Source organism: Geotrypetes seraphini, chromosome 4, assembly GCF_902459505.1.
Source record: "Geotrypetes seraphini chromosome 4, aGeoSer1.1, whole genome shotgun sequence".
Lineage (NCBI taxonomy): Eukaryota > Metazoa > Chordata > Amphibia > Gymnophiona > Dermophiidae > Geotrypetes > Geotrypetes seraphini.
In genome coordinates this window covers 268,180,197-268,197,156 of record NC_047087.1, presented here as the reverse complement: position 1 = coordinate 268,197,156, position 16,960 = coordinate 268,180,197, and the positions used below count along the sequence as shown (strand labels likewise).

At 44.4% G+C, this 16,960-nt stretch overlaps 1 protein-coding gene across 20 annotated transcripts in view; it reads left to right on the top strand.

Moving 5' to 3' along the window:
• Positions 1-16,960, top strand: part of JAKMIP3 (Janus kinase and microtubule interacting protein 3) — a 308,083-nt gene that overhangs the window by 251,028 nt on the left and 40,095 nt on the right. For 17 of the 20 annotated variants that reach the window (XM_033940782.1, XM_033940781.1, XM_033940790.1 and 14 more), the window contains 2 exons: positions 2,409-2,474; positions 12,805-13,694. In XM_033940782.1, coding sequence (XP_033796673.1) covers positions 2,409-2,474; positions 12,805-12,879 — 141 coding nt within the window. In that variant the 3' untranslated portion in view covers positions 12,880-13,694. Of the gene's footprint in view, positions 1-2,408; positions 2,475-8,193; positions 8,224-12,804; positions 13,695-16,960 lie in introns of those variants that run through there. The other 3 variants (XM_033940793.1, XM_033940794.1, XM_033940792.1) reach the window with 3 other exon arrangements.

Below are 16,960 nucleotides of genomic sequence, written 5' to 3'. Positions count from 1 at the left end.
GTTTGCCCACCAAAAAGGGAAATTAAGGTGATCAGAGCTCTTCCAATTATGTGTAATTATCTGCATGGCTATCCCCGTCATAATTAAGAAAAGCCGGCATTTATAAAATTGTCCCACAATGATAAGAATAGTGAAGCTTGGCATTTTTGTCTAAAATTAATTGGAGATAAAACTAAAATTATGCTGGCCAGTAGATGCCCTTCTGACTCTCCCGGAGTCAATTTAGTTTAATCACGAACTGAAGGGCTCTTTTTATTAAACCATGATAGAGGTTTCTACCGTGGTCTGGTGAGCTAACTGCTCCAATGCTCATAGGAATTCTATGAGCGTTGGAGCAGTTACCTCACCGGGCTGCGTAGAAACCTCTACCACGGCTTAGAAAAACAGTGTAAGTTATGTTGTATGATTAAAATATTGGGAGTTTAGGTTGATCATACACTGTCTCTGGACACAGAGGTCAATTCTTTGGTCATGAGAAAATTGTGCCGATTGTGGAAATATTTGGATGTGCTCCATATTGGTTCAGATGTTGCTGCTTCCATTGGTAGATTATTGCAATGTTATTTATCTGGATTGGCCAAAGAAGACATATAAGAAAACTACAGAGAGTACAAAATATTAGGCGTATTTTCTCTTTTTCTAGGTCAGAGCACATTTCTCAGTATTATAGTAGGTTGCATTGGCTTCTGATTGAGGGATAGATTTTATTTAAGGTTTACCAGTATTGTTTTTTGTTTAAAATTGTTAAAAATTTTATATGGGATGCCCCAGAGGGGAGAGTGTAGTGCAGTGGTTAAAGCTATAGCCTCATCACCCTGAGGTTGTGGGTTCAAACCCACGCTGCTCCTTGTGACCCTGGGCAAATCACTCAATTCCTCCATTGCCCCAGGTGCATTAGATAGATTGTGAGCCCACCAAGACAGTCAGGGAAAAATGCTTGAGTACCTGAATAAATTCATGTAAACCATTCTGAGCTCCCCTAGGAGAACAGTATAGAAAATTGAATGAATAAATACATAATGCTTGCTCTCATGCTTTCCCCTTCTAGCATGAGACCTTACATCTTGAGATCTATGAGACCTTGTTATTCTCTTTCCTTTAAGAATCATTGTACAGTAAAATTATTTAATGCAACATTTTGCTTTTCTGGCAACATAAAAATGGAAACTTTTGCCATTGCGGTTAAGAGGTGTTTTGAATTATATTATTATTTGTATTATTTGTTGTATTATTATAATTCGCATAGAACTTGATTGTAAGTATTTGTAGAATAGAAGAATAAGATGCTTTGTTATGTTACGTTGTTTTAGCACTTTATGTATTTTTGTATATCATTCATTGTTTGTGTTGTTCATATTACCGTATTTTCACGCATATAACGCGCGCGTTATACACGATTTTACAAACCGTGCATAACCTTGCGTGTTATACGCGTGAGCGCGTTTTACAACTTTTTTTTTTCAATCCGATTGGCATCCCCCCTGCGAACCGGCATCCTCCCCCCCCCCCCCGCTCGCATCAACCCCCCCCCCCCCGCGATCCTACATCCCCCCAGCACCAAACATCTCTTACCCGATTGGGCACCGGCACCAGCACCAATGCACAGGACGTGCCAGTGCCCGAAGATCCTCCCTCGTTGGTTTGGGCTGGGCTGGGCGGTGCGATGCAGGAGAGATAATCCTTCTTCCTGTGCCGGGCTGGACTAGGCTTTGAGCATTTGCGCATGCTCAAAGCCTTCTGGTCTCGCTCTCTCCGAGATAATCTCGGAGAGAGCGAGACCAGAAGGCTTTGAGCATGCGCAAATGCTCAAAGCCTAGTCCAGCCCGGCGCAGGAAGAAGGAGGATCTCTCCTGCACCGCACCGCACCGCCCAGTCCAGCCCAGCCCAGCCCAGCCCAAACCAACGAGGGAGGATCTTCGAGCACTGGCACAGGCACGTCCTGTGCATTGGTGCTGGTGCCAGTGCCCAATCGGGTAAGAGATGTTTGGTGCTGGGGGGATGTAGGATCGCGGGGGAGGGGGGGTGACGCGAGCGAGGGGGGAGGATGCCGGTTCGCAGGGGGGATGCCGGACCGGATTGAAAAAAAAAGTTGTAAAACGCGGGTAAGCGAGCGGGGGGGGGAGGATGCCGGTTCGGAGTAGGCGGGAGGAGGTTTTAGCATGCGCGGTATACGCGTGTGCGCGCTATATTAAATTTTTTACACATAAATTTGTGTTCCCCGCGCGCTATACCCGTGTGCGCGTTTTACACGGGTGCGCGGTATATGGGTGAAAATACGGTACTGTTTCAGTCTCCATGTCTGTAATGATGCCCTCTATCTTTAACTTTTCAGAAGAAAAATATCATCAGTTCCTTTTATGATGAACAAAATTAGTGATTTTGTTAACATATATTTTTATACTCATCAGAGAATAAAGGAGCTAGAAGAAAGAATTGAAGGTCAGAAAAGACAAATAAAAGAACTGGAGGAAAAGGTAATTAATGTATATTTATTAATTTTGTGGAGAGATTATTTCCTTTTTTTAACATCTACAACAGCTGTGTTAAATGAGTGGGTTATAAATTGTTTAAAATTAATAACAAATTGTTCTTCATTTATGGCTTTCCTCAACAAATTGTAATAAGTATAAAAAGAATGCTGATTCTTAGTAAGGGGGGAATTCACCAATGGACACTAAGGATCAGATTCTGCATAAGAAACCGGTTTCTGCAGCTGCCTAAGAAGCATCTGAGAATTACATACTGGCGTCCTATACAGAATCACATCTGTCACTTACCCAGCCTAACCGCCCCGATTCTCTAACTGGTGTCCATGTCACAGGCGCTGGTTAGAGAATTGCGCCTGATCCCTTGCCATCAGCTGATCATGGCAAGGGATCCCCCTGCTACGATCAGCTAAGTGGTTGTGGCAGGGAACCTCCAAACCCTCCCCCCCCACACACACATACAAAGTCGGCTGGCAGGAGGGATGCCCACTCCCTCCCACCAGAATCCTCAAACCCCCATGCAAACTCGGCCAGTAGGAGGGATGCCCACTCCCTACTGTCGCCATTCCTGAACTCAAGCACCAACAAAACCAAACCCCCTAAAACACCACCAAGGCTCAGGCCCCGTAATCCTAACTCTGCCCCTAACCTCCCTATACCTTTCAGTTGAATGTACGGTCGACGGGATGCTCACACCCTCTGACCGGGTGGCCTGCCACTCCAAAATGACAGGTCTTACCCTTCCTGGTGCATTCAAGGCTACTGTGGAAGAGGCCTAAGGCTGGAATGAAACAGGAAGGGGAAGGCCCGCCATTTTGTACGAGTGGCATGTCAGCCGGCTGGAGGGTGTGAACATCCCTCCAGCCAGACATTAAACTGAAAGGTACGAGGGGAGGGGGTTGTGGCTAGAAGGGATGCGGAGTGAGGAGCTTGAACCTTGGGGGGGGGGTGGTCAAGGGGTTCAGGTTTGAAGAGATTCGAGTTTGGGGGTTGGCAGCAGGATGGAGTAGGCATTCCTCCTGTTTGGCTTACTTTGTGTAGGGTTCATGGGTTTTGGCGGGAGGGAGGCTTGAAAAAAAAATCATATTTAACTCTGTAATATTTAACCAAACATCTACACGTATAACTTAAAAAAAAGGAAACTCCCAAATCTTTAACCTGCTGTGTATAAAATAGAAAAGCTCTTCTTTTTTCTTGGGTTTGCTTCGTCACATCAAGATAGGTCCATATCTTTTGTTCATAAAAACAATTCCTTTGATCTTCTAAAATATATTCTCATTAAGGTGTTTAAATCTTGTTCAAAAACAAACATCACCAATAAGGTAATTCTATTCAATATTTCACAAGTCGATGTTTCAAGGAAAGCAGTTAAGTTATTTATATCAGATGTTATTTTTCTTTTAACATTGTTTCTCTGGGTGCCCATATGTTTTATATGATAATGGAATATATGGGAGGGAGGGATGGGAAAGGGGAAGGGATAAGAATTTATTAAATATATCAATGATTGTAAGTGATGTATTTATTGTTAATATGAATGAATATATTTAACACTTAATGTATTTTTGAAAATGAATAAAGAATTAATAAATAAATAAATAAAAAACAATTTTATATTTCTAGCTATTTGGTATAATTTGTGTGGAATAGCGGATTGCGTTTGCTTAAGGGTCCTTTTACTAACCTGTTAGATGCTAACCATGTCAAATGCAGGAAAAAAGGCATCATGCAGGATGTGCTAAAGCTTTATGCATTAGTTTTGCATCTGTTCACACTAACCACGTCCTTACTCATTAATCTCCTCCCACTCGTACATGCTTTTCCCCCGTGAATAACACACTAGTCAATTCCTCGAATCATACCTACCAAAAAAATATCCAGACCGCTAAACAAGCATCTACCACATGTATCCAATAAACTTATCCCTTCAATGTTAGGTAATCCTCTTGAGTTATCCGAATATATTGTTATTTTCCACTGTTTCCTGTAAGTACTTGAATCTTTACTATGTAATTCCATCGGATAACTTCAGATATCCTCTAATTTTGTAACTCTCAACTGTATCATGTAATGTACTTGAATCTTTGTTATATAATTTTCTCGGTAATGTCCAGATATCCTCTAATTTGTAATCTGCTTAGAACCGCAAGGCACAAGCGGAATAGAAATCACTAATGTAATGTAATGTAATGTAACCACATGGTTTATACTTCTGGGTATTTTGGGGGGAGTGGGCAAAAGATAGTGCATCCATATTAATAATAATAATAATAATAACTTTATTCTTATATACCGCCAACAATCTTGCGACTTCTAGGCAGTTTACAATGAAGAGAAACTGTACAGACAGCGAATTACAGAGTATAGCATTGAACATCAAGTGATAGTATGAGAGCACGTAGTACTAGGGTTACCAGATTTACCCGGATATGTCCTCTTTTCAGAAGACTGTCTGGGTGTCTGGATGGATATTTGAAAAGCAGCAGTTTGTCCGGGTTTTCAAGCTTGGGGCCGCGTCTGGAGGGCGTCCGAGCATGGGCGGGTGTGACGCGGTGACATCACACGGCATGCGTGTGATGTCATGATATCACATCTACACATGCTCAGAGGCCCTCGAGATGCAGCCTCAGAAGAGGAGAGGTTTTGGGGGGGCGGGGCTGGGGGCGTAACAGGGCTGGAGGTGGAGCCAAGAGTTCGGGTTTTATCAGAACAAAATCTGGTAACCCTGTTTAGGACCTCCTAAAATAGGAGGCAGTAAGGCCTGGATTCTATAAATGGTGCCGTTTTGGGCGGCTGCCTTAAAAGCTGTTGCCGATCGCATGTCAATCGCACGATGGTGCCATTTATAGAATCACACCTTCGGGAAAGGTAGGCACCAGAAATGTAGGCCAGAGTTTTCAAGGCCTACATTTCTGGTGCCTACCTTTTATGTGAATAATGTCTACGGAGGTGCTTTAGGATGCCTAACAATACTTCCGGTGTTAGCTATGCCTAAAGAGGCATTAGGCATCATAAAGCACTTCCGTAGGCACGATTCTAGTGCCATTTTTATAGGCACTGATGCGCATCTTGAATTTTCTTTTAAGACATCTTTTAAATGGCGTTTTGCATGTAGGCGCCCTACCGGCGCAATTTAAAAGGTCTTAAAAGAAAATTCAAGGTGCATATCAGTGCCTATAAAAATGGCACTAGAATCGTGCCTATGGAAGTGTTTTATGATGCCTAATGCCTCTGTAGAAGTATTGTTAGGCATCCTAAAGCACCTACATAGGCCTACTGGTGCCTAAGTTAAGATGTCATTTATAAAATCTGAGCCTAAGGGCCGGATTTTGTATAGGACGCCCAGTCACAGAAGCCGCCTAAGTGGCTTTTGAAAATCATACACGGGCGTCTTATAAAGAATTTGTCTGTCCTCACGGACAGATGCCTAAGCCTGCCTAATACCACGTTTCTCTAACCGGCGTCCATGTCACAGGCGCCGATTAGAGAATCGGGTTGCCATTGAGCTTATCGTGGCATGGATCTCCCTTCCACAATAACTTTAGCAGAAACCCATCCTTACCACCCATGAAGACTACTGACAGGATGGATGCCCAGTCCCTCCTGCTGGAACTCCCCCACCTTTCCCGAACATTGCCGGCAGGAGGGATGCCCAGTCCCTCCTACCAGAATCCATCCTGAACATCGGTGAGGAGGGATGCCCAGTTCCTCCTGCCAGAACCCACCCACCCCCTCTTGAACATCGCCGGCAGGAAGGATGCCCAGTCCTCCTGTCTGAATCCCTCCTAAACATGCCCAGTTCCTCCTACTGGAACCCCTCCTGAATATCGCCAGCAGGAAGAATGCCCAGTCCCTCCTGCTGGAAATCCCCCCACACCCCCTGAACATTGCTGGCAGTAGGAATGCCCAGTCCCTCCTGCTGGAACCCCCCCTGAACATCGCCAGCATTCCCCCACCCCATAAAGTCACCCCCATGCCGGACCCCCCCAGCCCACCCCCTGAACTCCCTCTCCACCCCATGGACCCCATCAGCCCATCCTAACTCAGATCCTCCCAACTCCCCCCCAGAACTACGTCTACCTTATAATGATAACCAGCCAGAGGCATTCTTTCTGCCTTCTGCCGGCTGGCCCATGTTCGCACAAATGGCAGACCTGCCCCTTCTCAGTGCACTTTAGTAGGGGCCTTAGGCACTGGGCCAACCGAAATCTTAAGCACCTCTCGAAGTGCATTCTGGGATGCGCTGGGAGAGGCCTAAGATTCCGATTGGCCAGATCCCTTAGGCCACTCCCATGGGGTCTTGGGGGTAGAGGAGGGGGAGCCCAGAGGGGTGGGCTGGGGAGCTTTGGTAGCGGGGTGACTTTACAGGATAGGGAGGTTGCCAGTGATGTTCGGGAGGAGGGGTTTTTGGTAGGAGGGACTGGGCATCCCTCCTGCTGGTGATGTTTGGGGGGGTCCAGCAGGAAGGACTGGGCATCCTTCCTGCCAGCGATGTTCTGGGGAGTGGGGGGATCCAGCAGGAGGGACTGGGCATCCCTCCTGCCGAAGGGGGTAGGGGGATTCCACCAGGAGGGACTGGGTATCCTTCTTGCCGGCGATGTTCAGGGGTGAGTGGGGGTTGGGATTCTGGCAGGAGGGATTGGGCATCCCTCCTGCCCATAGTCTTTGCAATGGAGGGACGGGTTGCCAAAGCAGCGGCCGCTAAACTTATCACAGCAGGGAGATCCCTTGCTGTGATAAGCTCAGTGGCTGTGTCTCCTTGAAATGTAGGGCAGCATTTTGTTGCCTACATTGTAGGCACCTACCGCGGGCCTAGGGAGGTGCATAGGGCCTCCTAGGCCCGCCTAAGGCTACCTCTGGGCGAAGGCACACCCACACCTAGCCTTAGGTGATCTTAGGTGGGCCTACACACCTCACTAGGCTCCCGGAGGCACCTACAATATAGGTGGCCTGTCTCGGGATGATTTTTTTTTTTAAAAGCATGCATCCCGATTGGCTGGTTAGGCAGCAGTTAGCTGCCTTCAATCGGAACGCCATTTATAGAATTTGCTCCCACATTAATTTTTTTTTTTTAATTTTCTTAAAGGCTGCACGGTAGTGCTAACATTAGTGAACAGCTAGAAAAAGATATAGTAGAAAAAGGCCAAATTCATGGCCACACAAGGGCTCAGGAAAGACCTGCGTGAGGACATGCCAAGCCCATTTCTTAGTACCATTTCTTAGTAAAAAGGCCCATTTCTTAGTGAAAGGGCCTCCTAATCTCTTAAGACATGGGGGAAGCCTCTGTTTGCCCTGGAACGGTAGCATGGTTTGTTGCTACTCTTTGGGTTTTGGCCAGGTACTAGTGATGTGGATTGGCCACCGTGAAAATGGGCTACTGGGCTTGATGGACCTTTGGTCTGACCCAGTAAGGCTATTCTTATGTTCTTACCCAGTGCATCATGTTTACAGTGGCTTCAGCATTACACCACTGTTTACACTTTTACAATTTTGTTGAGATTGTTGATTAGTTCTAAAGTAAAACTTTATTTCCTCTGTAAATGACATTAACAAACTATATCTTGCATATTTCCTCATTTCATTGAACAGATGGTTCATGTTTATCTGTGTAACAGTGGTCTGATTCTCAATACTTTTTCCTTCCTTCCTTCCTTTTCTTTTCTTTTTCTTCTTCAGTTTTTATTTTTGTTTTTATTTTTCTCTCTAGCTTTTATTCTCTGGTCGTAATTAATTCTAATACCTAAGAAAGGTAAGTTCCTTCTGATGATCTAATTGTACCTTCCAACCTGCACTAAATCTGGGTTGCGGGGAAAGATCAATCTTGCTCATGTATTTTTAATGCTTACATTTCAGGCTGGAAAGTATAGATATCAGTGGATGGTTTTCTTTTTCATCCTGATAATCTTATCCATAAAGTGAATTTGTTTCTTGTGAGGGAACACTTTAATATAAAAAAAGCTAATATCTGAACAGATCTTTCCATCAATAAATGTAACTGAGCCTTGTATTATTAAAAGGAAGAGCTTATTTGGAAGGCTGAACCCTAGTAGTAGTACTGCAAGACTACCCCTAGAGATCAGCAGACACCAGTTTGTTGCCAGTCTAATGGCATGGAAGTAGAGGGGGATGGCTTCCACTCTATCCTACTTGCTGACCAGAGATGGCCTCTGGGTACATCTCAGGGGTTCTCAAGGAGTCTGTAAAGATGGAGTGAGGTGTTTAGGGGATCAGATTGTATCAGAGAGCTAGGAAATGGAATTTTGGGATTGGGGTAGGAAGATCAGATGTAGGGATCATAAAATGAGGATTATATTTGTGGATCAGGTGGAAGGATCTGATTTGGGAACTGAGGGATGGGTGGATCAGAAGTGGGAATTGAAGGGATCAGATCCAAAGGTGGATGGATTGGATATGTGGCTCAGGTGAGATAAGGTTGGGAGGGCGGGATCGGATTTTGGAATTGGGCAATCTGTGGATCAGATATAGTGATTACAGGGATCATTTCATAGTGGTGGACTGGATTTATGGAACAGATTTGGAGATCATGATGGGGATGAGTTTGGGGTGTATCAAGGGGTTCTGACTTTCATTTAAGTACAGTGTTCCCCTGCAAATTCGTGGTTCGCGAATCGTGGACTCGCTCATTCGCGGTCTGCTCTGACCACCTCTTCCTGTAGTAAAGTTGGGCTACACCAATCAGGAGCTGCGTGTCTTTTGACAGGTGAAAAACTGTATTTGAGGTTTTTCAAAAAAATTTGGGGGGGGGTAATGTATTTAAAATATGTCTAAGCTGCTCTATCCATCTGTACTAGGTGGTGTACAGATTTTAATCTCATACAAATAGAGACAGGTGAAATGGAGAGATGTCAGGGGGTATATTATCATGGTAATGCCCTGCTTTATTTATTTATTTTTTTTAAATTTGACTGGGCCTACATCGGAACAGTGCTGTGGCAGATACCACTGGAGCCCCTGTGCTATCTGCCAATCTATGGAATGTGTCTGCCCTGTGTAGTAAATGCAGTACAGATGCTATACATGCCCCACGTACACTTACCAGAGACTTTCCACTTATTGTGTAATAGTTTATGTACCTAACATAGTAAGTGCAAAAATGTTCACACTTTAGTAAAAGGTCCCCTATATTTTCAACTTAAACATTTTGGCACATATATATTAAACACAATAAATTTGATAATTTCCTGCACCCAATTTACCCCTCCTTGTACTAAACCGCGATAGCGGTAATTAGCGCAGGGAGTCGCACTGAATGCTCTGCACTGCTCCCAACGCTCATAGAGTTCCTATGAGTGTTGGGAGCTGCGCGGAACATTCAGTGTGGCTCCCTGCGCTAATAACTGTTATCGCGGTTTAGTAAAAGGGGGAGGGGATTACCAACATTTTCCTATGAAAACAAAAAGCGGTAGATTTTTTTTTTTTTTAATTACTGTGTCCTAACCAAAAATATTACAAGGTATTTTATTAGGTTAGCATGCTTTTGCAAAATTATAATGTGAAAATTGTGTCAGTAGATAAAGACACACTAATTTGTGGCCAAAATAATGACCGTGGCAGTCCAATCATTGATACACCATTCTCTCAGGATAGAAAAGAGTGATCCAACCATCAAAGTTACTTGTAGAAAGTGCTGCTAAAAGATAGTGGAGAGCTAAGGAAAAGAAAGAGGAAGAGGAGGATGAAAAAGAGAAATAGAAGTAAAGAAAGTAAGGAAGAAAGAACAAGAAGTAGGGAAGAAGGTGAAGACATTTATGAAGGATGGTGTCCCCTTCACAGTTGGAAAGAAGTTCAGGGTCATGGTCACCCCAACATTTGTTTCAGCACTAGGAAGCAGGAACTTCTTCTCCACCAAGTCATGATGTGCTGCTTAGCATTCCTTGGGGAAAAACTTCAACAAGAGGCTCAGGGTGACAAAGGACAGGTTGTGGAAGGTGATAGTCATGGCTATCACCAAACACGGGGGTATCACTGCAGACAAGAGATGAAAGAGACTATTCAGAGAAATGGTATCTAAACTATTGGCTCATCTAAGACTGAAAGAGGAAGACCATTTATGCCATGGAAGAAAGGCTGAGGTCTAAAGCCTTTGGAACCAGGATTTACAATGCATGCATAATCCTTTTAACAATTGGTCTTGATAAAGGCTGTATTCCTGTTGTTGTTTTTTTTTTCTTTCCTCTGTTTCTTTCCCTTCTTGCTCTATTTTTCCAAACTGCATCTGAGCTAGGATTCAAGTCAGATCAGTCTGCAAATCATTTTGCATGCATCTAAGTCATTTCCAGTATGACTATAATCTGTGCTTGCTCAAGGTCTAAGTACTTTTCAGATCTACAAAATATTCACATTCTTTGCAACTAATTTAAGCAGCATATGCACGTTAGAAAAATCAGATTCGAACTAAGTCAAAGCTGACTAACTATCCCGTGAAATTAAAAAAACATTGCATATTTGCAGATCTGAACCTGCTGTGAACCTGAGTTCAGAGGAAGTGGTTAATACTGCTGTTGTTGCTTAATTGCTTCTATTTCAGCCTGGAAATTATTACTGCATGTTTTCGCTGTGCATATAGAAAGGAACGATGTAACTTTGCTTGCCAGTTACTATTATAATTTATATTGTGCAGAGATATCACTGTATGCATCAGTCTAGCTACAGGGACCTGAGGAAATGATTTCATGTACAGAGGACAATTTTCAAATACATGTGCCCACATAGTCAAGCATTTATTCATGTCAAGTCTGACAGTTTTCAAAGAACAGTGCAGGTACTTTTGGATGGGGAGAAAAAGAGTTAGGACCCAGGTCATGCAAGGCCCAGTGGTGTAGCAAGGGTAGGGGGCACCCATGGCAGAGGCACACTTCTATACCTACCCCCTCCTGCGCACATGCACCCCTCCCCTGCTGTTAAACCGGGACCTCATGACATGCCCTCCAAAACCAAGTGCCCCCACCTTCTGATCACCCCTCATTCTCTCACAAAATCCTTGTGGTCTAGTGGGCTGGAGGGGTTCAGATCAGACACCCCCGAGATCGAGAACCCAACACTGCCCCCGTACCTATTGTCAAAAATCTAGCAGGAGGGATGTTCACTCCCTCCTGCTTTGAGGGGTGCCTCTTCAAAATGGCAGCCCTTCCCCCTCCCTTTGCATCCTGGATCCACTGGAAGGGACCTAAGATCCTGATTGGCCGGTAATGCACTAGGAGGAGCCTAAGGCCCTGATTGGCTCAGGCATCTAAAGCCCCTCCCCGAGGAGAGGGGCCTTAGATGCCTGAGCTATTCTTGACATTAGGCCCCTTCCAGTGCATCCAGGATGCACCAAGAGTGGGAAGGGCCTCCATTATGAAGAGGTGGCCCTTCAAGGCAGGAGGAAGTGAACATCCCTCCTGCCTAATTTTCAACGAAAGGTACAGGGGGCGGTGTTGAGGGTGGAGGGTTCTTGAGCAGGGTGCTAATCTGAAAACCCCTCAGCCCACTAGACCATCAGGATTTTGTGAGAGGGGTCGGGGAGATTGGAAGGTGGGGAAACACTTGGTATCTGGGGTGTCGGAAGGAAGGGAAAGCACACGTGGCAAGGGGTCGGAGAGGAGGAAAGGTGTTGGAACCCCCACCAAGAAGGCACCCAGGACATACCACTGCATATAGGTTCTTTTGTATTTGTGGTACCAAATTTGTTTTGAATTTTCAAAGAGAAACTCTGTAAGGAGCTTCCATTTGAAACTTAGACTGTCCCCCATAAAGACATGCAAAGGAGATACTCTAATGCATCACTGGTAAAGTGTTCCTTTACAGGAGTTGCTCTTCTGTACTTCAGAGATGACCTAAAACAAGAAAAAGAGAACCACAGAGAATGGAATCTTAACTGTATCAACCGTGGTGGTCAAGAGTAGTACTAAAATGACCAAACTCTATATTCTTGGAAACTGAGGCTTTATTGATGTGACCCAACATGGTCCGTGTTTCGGCTACACAGAGCCTTCTTCAGAGGCCATGCGGTCAATGCAAACAATACGAATAAAGATTTGATTTTGTAACAGTTTTGAACACAACTGAGAAAAATATTGCTCATATTCATGGAGATCTTGGTTCTTCTTTTACTTGTGTTTGTGTCTAAAAAAAAAAAAAAAAAATCCATCTACTCGGTGAGCTTAAAGGATGCTATTTTTCTGTAATTAAGAGCAGAGTTTGAATTGGCTGTTTATCCTAAATCTACATTGCTTCCCAATTATCTTTAATGTTAAGGGTCCTTTGATGCATATTTTCAATTATCAGTTGATTAATTATGATTTACATATTATTTCAGATGACTTATGAAGTTAACAATGCTGAATTAGAGCATCACCATACATTGTCAAGAAAAAAAGTCTGGATAATATGAAGACAATCGAATAAAGATTGTGTAACAGAGAGACTTCTTTTTTTTTACTCTTCAGCGGATTAGATCTGCAGGAATTTTGTGAAAGAAGTCTGCTGTGTCCTGCATATACAACTTATAATTTGTTTGGAGTCAGATTTAGAACTTTCCAAGAAGAAAAGCCAAATTTTTTTTCTGCAGAAGATTGCAGTTTTTTTGTTGCTTGAATTGACTATAGCTTTGCATAAAAAGCAGAATATTGATTCATATAAAATGGATATATTTTGGATCCCTGCCAAGCAGGGGAATAAACTGCTTCTGTAAAGAAGTGCATAGTGATCTCTTCCTGTGTTGTACTTCACACAATATATTGCATTAAACCACAGTGATTCTGAATGTGTGGCTTAAAGGGAGGAGACTGGAATCACTGAGGAGGGACCTCAGAGGAGCTCACTTCCAATTTCCCAATATTCATTCAATTTAAGATGGGAAGTGTAACCAGCAAGATGGATGCTACTGAAGTAGCGGTGGTAGAGTTTGTTTTCTGTGGCACTGAGTGTGCTAAAAATTTCTTAAAAGTGGATTGGAAAAAAGCCAGAAAGTTGATCTTTATAAACTTGTGAGGGTTAATTTTGTGCTGAAAGTTCAGTTAAGCATACTGCCTGAGTAATGGCACAGTGATGTTTAAGGCACCTAGGTTTCCACTGATAGAGGAAACACAAAGCATGTACAGTTTGAAAAGTACACATTGTCATTAATCAGCCTTTAGAAGCTGAGAAGAAATACAGTATGGAATTAAAAAAAAAAAAAAATCCACGAAGACTGGAAAGAATGTAAAGGAAAGCACATCCATAGAGTGTACCAAAAAGTAACAAAAAATATCAACAAATGAACAAAATACCACATCTGGATTTAACAATGGATTATACAACATGTAGAATCTGGTCTCTTGCTCTTGTTGCTTGTTTTGAAAGGAGCAGCACGAAGCAGCAAATAAAGACAAAACTGTTCCCAATACAAGGAAATACAAGGAAAAAATGATGATGAAAACCCCAGAAAGGTAAGGAATAAAGTGTGCTTGAGACAGATGCAGAGGTTGGTGGTAAGAACAGGCACGGGTGCCATCTTTGCATGCAGCGAGTGCTTAAGAATTTCCAGTACTGAGAAAATATTGTCACTGTGTCCCTGATGAGGTGATTTGTTTTGAATTGTACCCCAGTCTTCAGAAAAAAAAAGTGTGGGAGTGGGACGCAATGGTAATGAGAGGCTGGGCTGAGGCGCTGGGTTAGAAATGCCTGATCACCCTAATCAAAATACCGTATACAGTATTCTTGAATATAAATTGGGATTTGGGGGCCAAAAAATTGGCCCAAAAATGGGGGGTCACGGTTTATATTCGGGCCAGCGCCCACCCAGTCCCCTCCCAGACTTATTGCAGGCCTCCACCGGGCCGCCAGGCTCTCCACCCTACCCCCTCCCACCCCGCTCTGTCCATCGTACCTCCTCTGATGCAGAAATCCCTGGTGGTCCAGAGGTGTAGCGGGCAGGAGCAAGCTTTCCGCAGTCCTGCCCCGCTGCTAACCCGGTCAGTTGCTGCTGCGAATACCAACTTTAGCCGCTGAGCAGCGCTGTCCAGCGCTGAACGTCTTCCTGAATGGAGGGAAGGGGGCTGGGTGCAGAGCCTGACAGGGGAGGGAGGGGGCGCTGGATGCAGAGCCTGGCAGGGCAGAGCAGGACACTTGAATATTAAGCTGCCCAACTTATATTTGAGTCAAACATTTTTCTCATTTTTTTGGGGGGAGAATGGGTGTCTCGACTAATATTAAAATCGACTTATATTCGAGTATATACGCTAGCAGCTTTTCTCGATTGTCTTCTGGAGGCACACCTAGTCAGTTCAGTTTTCAGGCTGCCGTAATGAACATGCATGAGATAGATTTGTATCCTGTGGGTCTCCAATATATGCAATTATATCTCACGCACAATCATTGCGGTAAACCTTATTGGCTAGTTGTGCCTTCAGGAAAGGGTTGAGGAGTAATGCAATGTGTGGTCAGAAGAGGAGAAAACAAAGCAGGCTTGCACAAAGCAATAGTTTTATTGCATTCAGCTGCCAAAAAGGAAGCAAAATCAACCAACAGGAAGCAGTGGAAGGGCTCTGAGACATTGTTTGATATAGACAGGCAGGCAGGCAGGCTTAGGAGGATTTCATAGCTACAGCAGTAACAACAGAGGCAACCACGATGACTACGCAGGTCAAATGGTCTTCATCAGCAAACATCTACTATGGGGTCCTTTTACTAAGGCGCGCTAACCGATTTAGCGTGCGCTGAATCCTAAGGCGCCCATTATAGTCTATGGGCGCCTTAGCATTTAGCATGCGTTAAATTGGTCAGTGCGCGCTAAATCACCTTAGCAAAAGGACCCCTTTATTACCATATATAAATACATTTCAACTTTATTAATAGGGATATATTTTAGGGATAAAAGTAACTTGTCGTGTCAAATGAGGAGGAACTAGATTACAACTTTAATAGAAAACAGTAGGCTGTCGTATAGTAGAAGTAATATTAAAACATGATTACCGGATTGAATGTAAATAATGAGTTTGTGTGAACTTGTTTACATATTGTTGACACTGTAACAGACAGCACATACTTTCTTGTTGACGTATAGGTCTCTCAAAATTCAAGCAACAGCTAGTTTGCCCAGGTATTTAGAAGTTGAGGCGCTTATTTTATCCTTCATATGTACTTACAAGGGGCCGCTGAAACGTTCTCAGCCCAACCAAGACGAAAATGATGTGGAACCATGAAACTTACAAGTTATTCCATACTTTTCATTTCAGTGATATGCAATGAAGCAAAAAGTGTCAAGAAAAGTGTGGAATAACTTGTGAGTGTCATGGCTCCTCATCGTTTTCTTCTTGGTTGGGCTGAGAACATTTCAGCGGCCCCTCAGAAGTTTCGATTTTACAGGATTTGGGTATGGACATCTAAAACTGAAGCATGTCCAAATGGCAAGGGGGGGGGTGTCTTGGAGGTGTTATGAATAGGCCAAAAAATAGACATTTATGCCCCATTGTAGAAGAGGAATTAATATTTACCGTATTTTCACGCATATAACTCGCGCATTATACACGATTTTACAAACCAAGTATAACCATGCACGTTATATGTGTGAGCGCGTTATACAAATTTTTTTTTTCAGTGCGATCCGGCATCCCCCCTGCGAACTGGCATCCTCCCCCCCCCCCCCGCTCGCGTCACCCCCCCTCCCCCACGATCCTACATCCCCCCCAGCACCGCAAAGACATCGGTCGCTTACCCGATTGGGCACCGGCACCAGCACCAATGCACAGGATGTGCCAATGCCAGTGCCCGAAGATCCTCCCTCGTTGAACTGGGCTGGGCTGGGCGGTGCAAGGGAGATCCTCCCTCTTCCCTGTGCCGGGCTGGACTGGGCTTTGAGCATTTGCGCATGCTCAAAGCCTTCTGGTCTCGCTCTCTCCGAGATTCTGAATCTGAGAATCTTGGAGAGAGCGAGACCAGAAGGCTTTGAGCATGCGCAAATGCTCAAAGCCCAGTCCAGCCCGGCACAGGGAAGAGGGAGGATCTCCTTCGCACTGCCCAGCCCAGCCCAGCCCAACGAGGGAGGATCTTCGGGCACTGCCATTGGCACGTCCTGTGCATTGGTGCTGGTGCCGGTGCCCAATTGGGTAAGCGTCCGATGTCTTTGCGGTGCTGGGGGGGATGTATGATCACGGGGAGGGGGGGTGATGCGAGCGGGGGGGAGGATGCCGGTTCGCAGGCCAGAAGAGGGAGTAAGCGGGAGTGGCAGGAGAAGGTTATAGAAGCATGCGTGGTATACGCGTGTGCGTGCTATATAAAAAAATTTTACACAAATGGTTTGGACCCGTGCGCTATACGCATATGTGTGTTATACACGTATGCGCGTTATATGCGTGAAAATACGGTATATCCAAAAAGATGGATGTCGAGAATTAGACCTGCTACCTGGATACCCAGGTTTTAGAAAAGTGCTCCTATTGAGCAGCACTTCACTGGAGAGGTTATGAGAGGTGCCTATTTTATCCCTCAGTAGA